The sequence below is a fragment of the Fringilla coelebs genome, assembly GCF_963513975.1.
Source record: "Fringilla coelebs genome assembly, chromosome: 6".
In the NCBI taxonomy this organism is placed as follows: Eukaryota; Metazoa; Chordata; class Aves; order Passeriformes; family Fringillidae; genus Fringilla; species Fringilla coelebs.
This window is the reverse complement of record NC_140034.1, coordinates 47349922-47362109: the sequence shown is the minus strand read 5'-3', so window position 1 is coordinate 47362109 and position 12188 is coordinate 47349922. Positions and strand designations below refer to the sequence as shown.

At 49.0% G+C, this 12188-nt stretch overlaps 1 protein-coding gene across 1 annotated transcript in view; it reads right to left on the bottom strand.

Moving 5' to 3' along the window:
* CD81 (CD81 molecule) overlaps window positions 1-4575 on the bottom strand; it is a 33200-nt gene extending 28625 nt beyond the window's left edge. Inside the window, exon 1 of the mRNA XM_084207040.1 lies at window positions 4422-4575. Coding sequence (XP_084063166.1) covers window positions 4422-4487 — 66 coding nt within the window. The 5' untranslated portion in view covers window positions 4488-4575. The remainder of the gene's footprint in view (window positions 1-4421) is intronic.
* Between the last annotated feature and the right edge of the window lie 7613 nt (window positions 4576-12188).

Sequence of the window (12188 nt, the reverse complement as noted above, 5' to 3'; positions counted from 1 at the left end):
AATAGTATAGTGAAAGGCACTTCCACAGCACGGGATCAAAGTGTTTCTCAGTGTTAATGCTCTTGCAGAAGATAAGTATTACAGTGGTTGATAGCAGAATAACGTGAGGGAAACAGAGCAATCCCCATTCCAGCCAGCAGCGCTCCCTCCTTTCAGCTGCAGCCCAGAGCATTAAGTGCAATCGGGTACCCCCAAAGGGCAGCCTTCTGCACACAGAAACTTCAGGAGAGGTTTTGTAGGTGATGGAAGGGCTGTGCTCACTTGACAGAGTGCCCTAAAACATCCCAGAGAGACATCAGCAACAAAACTTGAGTGTAGGTACTGTGCCTGCTAAGTAAACCTCTCCCTTGCCTTGCAAAGACAGGTATTAAGTAGCTGCAGGGTCAAACACACACGGGAATATGCTTCCCTGTACATTGTCCCAGGATTCCAAACAAAACCTGTAGAAGAAGATGCTAAACCAGCATGAGGCCCTTGCTGCTCACCAGGCTCTCTGCAATTCCCAGGGAGACCAATAGCCCAACCAGCCAGGCACTGCCACCAGTGGCACTGGAGCAGTGCTCAGCACATGCCTGCACCCACAACAAGATCCAAGCTACTCTGTTAGTCCACAGTTATTTCAAACCTGTGTTTTAAAGCTACAGGAACCCTGAGATCTTCCATTCTTCATTTAAAGCAGTGATATACAGCCACCCTCCTCACCACAATGGGATGGTCATGTGTCACCCAGCAAAAGCATTACCATGGGATAACCGCCACAGAGAGCTGCCACCTCCCCACACTGTCACCTCCCATCACCAACACCAAGTGTCTCTGAGCAGCCTTTGCAGACTCCAGGCTACAGTTAACAGATCTTCCGGCGTTCCACAAGAAAATACACAGCTCCTCTACCTCTCCCCTTTCAACCGCCCCTGTTGAGACAGACTCTCACTTCCACCTTCCCTCTGTTCTTGACCTTCCTCCCCTTTGCACCCAGGCTGTATGACATCCCTTCAACACACAGAAGAGTTAGACAGTGCCTGGAAAATGGCATTAAGAGCAAGCTCTTCCTTTTAATTAGACACCTCTCTGCTAGGGCAGCCAGCAGTGCTCTCAACCTGGAAGGCTGCCATGGGTTGTATTAGCTAATAAGCTTGAGCGACCCTTCTCCAAGCAAGTCAATTCATCCTCGGTTATGTTTAATTATATTTTAAAATAGCTTGCTGGCTTCCTTCAGCCTCCCCAGGGACCTGTTGCAGTAGTGGTCAGTTCACCCCCACACACTGAGCTCTGCTTTTGGGCTTGGAAAATTCAGGAGAGCAGTGAAAGTCCGGCCAGCCCAGTTCTAGGGATGGGATGGAGAAGCAGCTCCCTGCTCAGGCTGCCCATCACACCAGCCAAACTGCCCAGTAACAGCTACTGCTCCCTCTCACAAGGTAGAGCGCCCACCCGCCATCAGCCACCCCAAGGCTTCAGGACAACTTGGCAGCACAGAAAAACTTTTGTCTTTCCAGCCCTGTGTTTTGCTAACCAGGTGAAGCCCACAGGTGCTGAGCATGGCCTCCTCCACCGCTTCAGCAGGTGGGTGCACTGTGAAACACGTGGGGACCCTCTCTCCTGGACAGGCACTCGTTTGTTCACGTGGTCCATGCAGCAGTCGCTGCTCCCTCAAGAGCCACCTTGGAGCAAGCACAATCCTGGCATCTTCTTCTCAAGAATGCAGACACAAAGGAAAAGCAATCCCAAAAAACTAAATAAAACTGAAACATCTCAGGTACAATGAACAAGGAGCTGGCAGCAGGGTCACCTTTTCCTTTTTCAACACAGCAGCTCTGTGAAATTCCCCCTGTGCTGCCGGGGGAAGGCAGGGGGAGGAAGCCAGAGGGGGGTCAGTTTATTTACACTCCAGCAGGATAGCGGGGCTATATTAAAAGTTATCAGAGTAACGAAGGCTGAGAATTGCTTCCTTCTTCCTCTTGGGCACTAGAACAAGCTCATGTGCAGCTCAGCATGGTGCCTGCCAAACTTTGGGCTCTGATTCTGGCTTGTTTTCATCAAGAGCACTGAGCAGCAGCTGCACACAAGGCAAATCATAAGCAAATAAGCACGGGGAGCCCATCAGGCCTTGCATAATAACCAGCTGGCGGGACTAAAGGGCTGCAGGTGCCCTGTCTCACACCTCCCCGTGGTTAGAGGTGGTTTCCCAACACAGCCAGCCTGCAGCAAGGGTGCTCATCGGCACCACGTTCTGTCCTTAATGTCACCCCACGAAAAGGATCATCACACTTTGCTGTTAACCACAGAATCCTTCCCCAGCTGGAGCTGCCAGGTCGGCAGCTAACCTGCCTTTGTGGTAAACCTAAAATTCCCCTCACCTACTAGTTTAAAGAGCAACAAAAAAGGGCTTGAAAACTCCAAGATCAACCACCATTCAGTTGGCTAGCCCAACAGAAAGCATTGTTAATTCCAATGAAGTCCAGGCTCCCAGTCTGCACAGGAGACAGTACGAGGGGACTAGCAAGTCCAGCACTGGGAGCTGTTTTGGGGAGCCAGTGGGTCCCAGCTCACAGGCACCCTCCTGGGAAGTATCTACCCCCACTCACAGGAAGCATCCTCCAAATTGGTAAGATGAGGCACGTGAAGTCATAATGGGGAAATTATACAGATTAGCAATTCCTTTTGGAAGCAAAATGCCCGTTTATAAAAGATCAGTTCTTCTGCATGACTTTGAGGTCAATAACTGATCCTCTGAGAAGTGGTGGCTGTGCAGAGCCCCCAGCATCCTTCCTGCCACCCAAGAGACCCTTCCTCACAAGCATAGCCAGCAGCTTCTTCAACAAGAATGGCAGGAAATCAGGACCAGAAGGCAAGAAAAAAAAAACTGGGATAAGCTCAGTAACTCGGAAGGAACAACACTTCACAGACAACCATACCCGCCTCCATCCGGCCATTTTAAGGGTGGAGGAAAAGGTTAAAAAAAACCAATCCGGGATTATCTCTCATTCACGCAGCTGGCAACACATCAGGTATCAATTAACACCCTTGTTATCAGAACTTGTCACCTCTCCTTCGGCCAGTGTTATACTCAGACACAAGGCGAACAGGCCTGAAGTGACCACCCCCTTGGTTAAGCCCTAAACCCCCCAGGGATGGGGACCCCCCCCGCAAAGAGCTTCTCCAGGCACCCCCAGGGAGGAGTCCGTAGGCAGAGGCTCCAGCCAGGCAGTGCCACTTCAGGCGCCAACGCAGGGTTTGCTCTGGAAGCCATCGGTCCCCTTCCCACCTATGCAGCCCCCCTTGCCACATTCGCTGCTGTAAGCAAACACTGGAAAAAAATTAAATCCCAAATACTCGACAACAGAGCGGGACGTCAGACAAGGGGAACAGGGCATTGGACAAGGGGCATCCAAGCGGTGCCTTGCCTGCCAGGGTGGGGCTGGACTCACTTCCAAGACAAAAAAGCATTCCGTGGAATGGAAACCAGAGTATTTAAAACACGAAACCAGCAGCCTGCTCGGGCATATCTCGTTGCCCCCGAGCGCAGGAGCAGGAGGGACTCCTGCCAGCCAACCTTGCGCTGCCGGAGGCCGTTTCTAACCGGGACAAACCTGGTTTGCAGGGAAACCGGGATACGCCGCCTTTTGCTAAATTAGCCGCATGTCTGGATGGATTATTTCAAGAAAAACTTTCTCAGGAAAGGCAGCCTCTCCAGCCTGGATAGAATTTGCATCCTAAAATAACTTCCCGGGCGGCGGGGGCAGCGGTGCCCGGCGCGGGGCCAGGGCGGCCGGGTCCCGGCTCCGCCGCCCGCTGCGGGGCGGGGGGCGCGGGACCAGCCCCAGACCGCCCGTGTTTGCTGAACGCCCCCTCCTCTGCGGCGGGCGGCACGGCCGGCGCCTCCCCTCCCTCCCTCCCTCCCTCCGCCTGGCAGCATCCCTGCATGCATCCCTCCCTCCCTCCTTCCCGGGAGCGCCGCTTTCCCCAGCGCAGACCCGCAGCAAGAGGGGCTGCGGGAGCCCCCCCCGCCTCTGCCCCCCGCCCCGAAAGGCGCCCATAAACATCTGTAGCGGCTGGACGCGAGCATCTTAAAGGTTTTTTCCAACCTCGAATCATCCTACGATTCTACCTCCCCCTCTGTATATCTATTTTTAAAAAATACATAAATAGATATACGTGTACAATTACATACATATGCATGCATGAAAATAAAAAGAGCAAAGGATGATCAGCCCCTCCGCCCTCCCCCCCCAAAAAAAAAAAAAAAAAAAAAAAAAAAGACAAGAAAAATAAGCAGCCCCTAAGGCACATCCCAGACAGCAAGTCTCAATGCTGGGGGGCAAGAAGGAGGCTAAAACTAGGCGCAGGCAGAAGGGCCATATTGCAGCCCCCTTATTTAAAGGCTGGGGGGCCACAGGCCCTCTTCCCGCCGCCCCTGTGCTCACCCAGAAGATGAAGTTGAAGACGAAAAGGAGGTATTTGATACACTTGGTACAGCCTTCCACTCCCATGGCGACGGCTCTCCCGAATCTGCGCTGCCTCGCTGACCGGGGCGGCGGCGGCGGGCACTGAAAGCCCGCCCCGCCCCGCCCCTCGCCCCGGAAACGCCTCTCGGACACGCCCTGGACACGCCCCTGGACACGCCCAGCGAACGGGGCTGGCACAGGCACCCCCCTCTCCTTCCCGAAACCGGGGGTCGCCTGCTGTTTCACCGGTTTTTTCTTCCTTTTTTTCCTTTTCCTTTCCCACTTTTCACAGTTTCTCTTTTTTCCTAACTCCTCTTTTCCTTTTTGCTTTCCCCTCTTTTTTCTATTATCCTCTTTTCTAATTTTTCTTTTTTATTCGTCTTTTGAATTTTCCCTTCCTTCCTTACCCCCCCTTATTTAATTTTTTTCCCTTCCCTTCTTCTTTTTTTCCCTTCTTTCTTTCATCTTCACTCATTTTTTCTCATCTGTTTCCCCCCTTTTTCTTTTTTCCCCATTTTTATATGTGCTCTTATTTATTTCTACATTTTTCCCTTCTCCTCGCCCTTCAGGGGCAGCGCACAACAAAATTTCCTACACACAGGTAGGAGCCACAGGGGCAGGTGTTGGGGGGCCTCTAGGAACCTCCCAAACCTTACCACCATCCCTTAAAACTCACTGCCACCTCCTAAATATCACCAGGCAGCCTGGGGTGCAGGGAGAAACCTGTGAATAGGTTGCAAGAGGTTTTGTATTTCTGTACAGGACAGTTTGAGGGTGCATTCATAAGGGAATTCTCCCTCCCCCTCAAAAATAAAGAGCAAAGGTCTTTTGCATTAAAACTATCAGTTTGAAATTCAGAGAAGCATTTCCTGATTTCTTCCTCTTATTTGATCTCTAAATCTGCTCTGCTGAACAGTTTTAGTCTAAGCTTGTGTCTTCGGTACTGCAAGCAATTGCATCAAGTTCAGAAGAGCCACTCAGAATGTTTTACTTTGGTTACTGGGTAACAAGGGCATCAGGGGGGCTTCAGGGCTGCCCACCAAAGAGATTCCCCCCTTTTTTCTTCTTTTTTTATTTCTTTTTTTTCCTTTTCCTTCCCCACTTTTCCCATTTCCTTTTTCCTCAAAAGAAGTAAAAAAAAAGGTAAAAGAAAAAAACAGGGCCATACGTATCAACAGGCTTTGGAATTTTAGTTAACCCCCTCCCCTCTCAAAGCTACCAGTAGAAGCAGGATGAAATTTCCCAAGCTTTCAGCTGAGACCCACTTTGGCTCACTCATTCATCCTTAGAGATATAAATTGCTCTCACCCTGTGTTATGCTTCCAGGAAGCTCATTCACCTCTCCAGGGGCAGGGTGGTAAGTCACACAACCAGAGCACAGGAGGATGCCTGGAAAAGCCATCAGCGAGCAGCTCCAGCCAAGGTCAGCACCTCACCAAGCTAAATATGAACCTGGCACCCGCCCACAGCGTCATGTGGGGAAACCTGCCCTCTTCCTGCCTGGGCGCTTCCCTCCACTGAAGGATTTCAGGGAGCAGCGTCTCACCCAAGTATTTGCACACTGATAGAGTCTTCCCAGCCATGCATCCCATAGTCAGGAAAGAGCTGTTAGCTATCACACATTTCCTACACATGTATGTAGAAATCAAGTCAGCTTCCAAAAATCATCCCATTGCCCTCAGGGCTTTGGTCCAGGGCTTTGTCAGGTTCATCAAAACTTTCTGTGTTCCTCAGTCACAGCCCATGTCCTACATGGCAGCAGGGACCAGGAATGAATAGAAGTTGGCTCCGTTCCCTAATTACTTATGCTGAGTATGTCCCTGATTGTGGGCTTGCCGTGGATTCATAACCCCTTTGTCTCTAAGCCACATTCACCCATCCAGACTTACCAACAAAGCTGGAGGTTCACCAGGCTATTTATGCATGTAACTGCTGTCCTGAATTATCAGCATGACCCATCTGGTCACGGCAATAGCTGTAATCCCATGTGGCTTCTGCTCATCAGTCCAAATGATAACGGCAGGATCGCAGAGCTGCTCACTGGCTCCAGCACAGTGTCCCACAGGGATGCCTTCATTTCTGCACCTCCGTCCTTTACAGCTATAAATAGTAAACACCCCCACCCCCCCAAAAAAAAAAAAGAAGGGAAGGAAAGGGAAGGGAAGGGAAGGGAAAGGAAAGGAAAAAGGAAAAAGGAAAGGTCGAAAACAGGAGACTATATGAACCAAGAAGTCTCTCATGCACTTAGGCAGCTGTTTCCAGAAAAACTCTCAGAGATGCTGCTTGGAGAGTCTGTGAGTGGGACAGGAAGGAACCAGCAGCAGTAGAGCCTTCAGTAGTAGCAGCCCCACCACCTATGAGGGAAAATGACTCTCAAATCCACTTTTGTGCACTGGAGAGCAGTGCAATCACTGCCACAAGGCTGGCATTGAAACTGCTTCTAGGGAGCTTAGAATTGCTTTTTTTGTGTTGTTTTTATCCCCCCCACTGTGGCTTTTCTTCTCTTGCTTCCTGCCCTTTTTTCCTCCTATGTTGGGGAGTGAAGGGAAATGGAAAACAAGAAATAAACTTTTTTGTATATTCCAAAAATTGTATTGGGCAACAATTTGGTTTGGAGCCAACAGAGTTCTGTTTCTGAAAGCTTCCTTAAGGTTCTGTTGGAGCACATGTGGCTCAGTGACAGCTGTGGCAGGGACACAGTCCCACCATCTCCTACAACAAGAAGCTTCCAGTTATAGCCTAAAGCCTACTGGGTTTAAACTGGCCATGCCAAGAGTCTTCTCCAAAAGTTGGAAGCAGAAAAGTATTTCAAGCTTTGTCTTTTCTTGTTGTTGTTCTTTTAAGCAGTGCAGCTGGGTATATTTGAAAACTTTGGCCTTTAGGTACCGGAAGGAAAATGCCATCACCATAGCAGTGACAAGATAACAGACACTGTTTCCCAGGACTCTGTGTGATTTCAGGTGTTGTACACTCATTTCTCATGTTTCATATTCATTTCTCACAGTGCACTACTTGCTGTACAGCCTATAAAGTACCACAACTACCTTTCCAAGGCTCTCAGTAGCTTTACCAGCTCTTTATAAATAAGTAAAGCTAATTTGCAAAAATTCAGTTCGTGTCTGGGTGTCACATGCCAGTACTGAGTGTGAGTGCTATGAATAGGGCTGATGACTTCCCTCTTCAGGAGGAAAAGCTGGTTCAAGTGCTCAGTGCATGAAGTCGTTCACAGAGCAGCCAGCTGCAGGCAGGGCTGTGAGGAAGCTACCTACCTCCCCCCAAGCCTTTCATCCCTGAAAGAAAAAAAAAAAACAACAAAAAAACCAACCTCTAAAAATGTTTTTTAAAAAAATCCCGCAAATGCCAAAGTAAAAAAATCATCCCATCCCCAAGGGGCTATTTGAATGTGCTTCTGCAATTGGGTTTGCCGGTAGAGTGAAGCAGCTGAGAGAGGAGGCACTTGCAGCAGTTTTTCTGTCTGTTTGGCTTGGGTCGTTGGGGTTTTTTGTGAACCTGTTTATAAAAGGCTGTGGGTTTTGGCACATCTCTGGGTGTGACTCACCAGGGTCCGTTAGAGCAGATGCTGCCTCCCAGTCCCAGTTTAGCAGAACATCCCTTTCGGTGGCACTCAGCAAACACAACCCCTAGGGCTTTCAGCCTGATTATCCCACAGAGGTGCCCACCTGCCTTCCAGCAGCTTCCCCCCTTAAAACCCCTTTTGTTTTATAAAAAGTGAGGGGGGGGATAGAGGAGAGGACAGACACATATCCTCCCCTGCTCTTACACGCCTCAAGAGCTGGCAACCAGGACATGAACTGATGACCATCAAGGCAGGCTCTAAACACCTACTGATGGAGATCTGGGAGAGCAGAGGGGAATCCCTTATCCACAGGATGGCTACTGATATCATACTCTGGCTGCATGCTTTGGGCTTGCATGGCAATCCCCCTGCCCTCTTCAGCCAGCCCAAAACTGATGGATAAACCATGGGAATAAAATGCACATCATTTTGCTGGCGAGGTCCTAGTTAGCTTTAACCACCACTTCTTACTTTTATTGCAAAATACTACAGAAATAGCCTGAATTTTCAATTTACCTGTGGTGGGAAAAAAAAAAAAAACAAAACAACACAAAAACAACTGCAGCATCACCAAAGATCTTTAAATAGGACATTTTGGAGATGCATGATAAGAAACTCAGAAATTCGCTCTGTGGAAGATTAACAGTCCCAGAGCACTCAGGGGTAATTTCCTTGCCAGCCAACACCCCACAATGCTGTTTTTCAAGGAAGAGACTTGAGCAAAGGCAAAATGCAGTCAATGTACTGGCCTATGGAGCTCCATCACCTCAGAAGAGACCTGTCTACACCCCTGGGGAGCCAACCAACACCTTCATTTTGAATAGAGAAAAACCAGTATGAGGAATCTAATCCCCAAGTCTAAGGGGACATTTTCAGAACACCTTTTCTGTGCCCTAGCAGGAGAGGATGGTGCCTGCTTCGTCAAAAATCCCCATGCCCATCTCTATAAGCTGAGTCGAAGCTCTGTGACAGTGCACTTGCCTTGCAGCCTCAGGGGAGAGGGATGTAGCAAGCAGAGACCTGTAGCTGAGCCTGAACTTTCTGTTTCTAATAAACTCAACAAATGGTTCCCATCTGCCTGACCTGTCTCTCTGCCATCTTTAAATATTTATATCAATGTATCTATGGTGATGGGTCAGGTTATATAAGTGGTGGGGGAAGGACAGCATCAGCTCCTGCTGCAGCTCCAGCCGAGGGAGTGAAAACCCAGGCGGGCTTCCTATCCAAGCAGAAGCTCTCTCTTCTTAGCTCATGAGGCCAGAAAGTGAACATTCATTTTTCTCAGGGCATCAGAGAAGACTGAGTCACAGCTGGGCTGAGCTGTGCTTTGGGAGGTGCCAGAGCCCAGCCCTTCAGTGCAGAGAGCTCTTATTGTATAATCAATGTATAATTCATTAGTAGGTGAATAAAGACTGGAATCGTTTATTGCTGATGTAACAGGGCTAAAAAGAAACCAAGCACGCCCGTGAGCAAGCTGCTGCACACAGGGGCTAAACAATAGCACTCAGTGATGCTGAGGGGAGATGGGGGATTCAGTTTTGGGATAATATAAACAACCCAGCTAGCTGATTGCCAGTGACTCCACGGTGAGCAATGCAGGGGCATGCATCTTCCTCCAAGAAATGCTGGGAAGGACCTTTCTTCTTTTTTTGCTGGAGTCTAAGGGAATAGCAACTGGAAGACAGCAAGGATTTAGCTGTTATTAGGCACCTCCAGGCTTGTCTGAACATTTTTCTCCCAATATGTGCCACTTTCTTGCAAGCCTGAACATCCACCACATATATCCCTTCCAGATACAGAGGTGGATTTTTCCCCTTTATCCTCCTGGCAGGGGGAGATATGCAGGTTGCCTCTGGGTATAAATCTGTTTGAGGGACCCCCAAATGCCAGGGGATGAAGGTAGCAGTAGTTTCGTGCTGGGGGTGAGAGGGATGGCATGGTGGGGAGTGGAGTAGATTCACCAGCAGGCCTGCAATCAGTTATGGGTTTGATAGCTCTGGCCAAAAGCTGCAAAACACTCACAGCCTGTATTTTTCTAAAACAGCCTCCAAGACTTCTCCAGAGCTCTCCCCCTTCACCCCCAGGTTCTTCCCTCTGTCCCACACATTGTTATGTCTCTCAGTGGACAGGTTTGATTCTTGCTGCCAGTTGCTACTTCTCCCAGAAGAGGAACTACGCAGTTAAGAAATAGATCACTTTTCTGCCCAGCTGCATTTTACCAACAGAGAGAGCTGCAATGACACTTCATGTGAAAGTTGCAGGATGTGTGGGAATCTGTGTATTCACAGCAGCTTCTGACCTCAACTACTGTCAGCTGTGCTGGCCAAGGTCTGTGTGGGGCATCTTCCACGTCTGGCTGCATTTCTAGAGGAGAATTATAGCCAGCTGCTTTTCCAAACACATCACTTCTGCACCTGGTTAGAAAAATATGTGTCTATCAACTATTACTTCCAAAAATATTTTGTGTGTCTGCAGCTTATAAACACAGCTTTACCTTGGCAGGAGTTGGCTTGCTTACACTCTAGCACTGCAAGGGTCCACCCAGATTTGCCAGCTTCTAAGGCTTTTCAAGGACTTTCTCAGCAGCGTCTTCTCTAGGAGCACGCTGCAGGCATCAATCCAAGCTGCATAGTGAAGGGGCTGCTGCATGAGGAAGTTGTATTTCAAGGATAGTAAGAGCTCTCAAACACATGGTCAAAAGGGCAGGAAATAGCAAACTGGTTTGGAGTCAAGACAGCACAGCACAAGGTTGAAAGATTCTCACTCTCCTCACCACCAAACTCTGTGGAGAGTTATTGTATAATTAACCAGTGCTTTCCTCAAGTGCTCTAAGCATCATCCACTGCCATCAGAGTGAGTGGAAAAGCTGGAAAAGCTCCTCTGGCTCATAAGCAAGATGTGGTCAGTCCAGCCACGAGCATATGGTGAGCCCTGTGTAGGGTCTCTATGGAATTTAATGCCCCTGTTGGCAGAGCAGTGCCTGAGCAGCGCAGAGGCAGTGAAAAGAGCAGCACAAAAGGTGCTTGCTGCTCCTATGGGCTGACGCTGCCCGGCCCCACAAGCTTATAGGTAGCCCCAAAGGTGGCCACAAAGGCCACAGCAACCTGGCCTTATGCTGGTCCCTCTTCCTGTTCCTCAGATAGAACTGGGAGCTTGTCTAAAGTAAAAGGAAAAAAGTAACTCATGAGCAGAAGCTAACGCATGCTCAGAGAGAGGCAGACTTCAAGTGCCCAGATGATCTTAGTGGAAATAACTGATAATTGCTGCAACTTAATTGACAAGTAGCTGGAGCCAATTCACAACTAAATATTTAATTTTGCACCTTTAGTCTGAAAATTCTATTTTTTTTTCTCCCATATATGCCTACATAAATAGGATTTCTTTCCCAGCAGAGTGTGAGTGTTGACATGCTTATAGCAAACAGCTTCCTTTAGAGCAAGCCCCAGGAAGGCTCGTTGCTCTGCAGGTGTTTCCTTGTCTGGCTGCTGGCTTGCATCCCCAATGCTCAGCTCCATGCTCTTCTCCCAACAAAATCTCTCTCTCACTCTTCTCAACACTGTGTAACTCTTTGCACCACTTTTCAATAAGTTCCTGGGGTTTTGCCCTGGTCACACAAGAGCTGTAATTTGCCCCTAGCCAGCAGAAAATTAAGGACTAGTAAGTGCAAAAGCATTCATCGTAGGACAGGGATATTTTGTTGGCAGAGGTGTAAAAACACTGTTTAACACTCACCCACCCCGCAGGTTCCATCCAGCCACCCCTTGGTGCTGCCACTTCTACAACTGTGAACAAAATGTTAACACTGCACATTTCTGTAATGGGCTTCTAAAAATCAAGGAGCAGAGGGTATCTGCTTTTCTGCTTCTGAAAATCACAGCGGGATGCCATTGCATCCCTGCTGCTGCACACAACACAAACTCTGGGAGAAGAGCGTGTCCAACCAGGCATGGCTCTGTCACCTCCTTGTTGAAGGGGGAGCTCCAGCAGCTAATGAAATGGGAATAAAGCTCACAAGATGGCCAGTGGCTGGACACACTCATCTCCCAGAGCTTGTGTTGTGTGTAGCACCAGGGGCTCCTGCCACTCTGTGATGACATCCCTCTGCAATTTTCAGGAGCAGAAAAGCAGATACCTTCATCATATATATGGTACTCCTATCCACAACTATG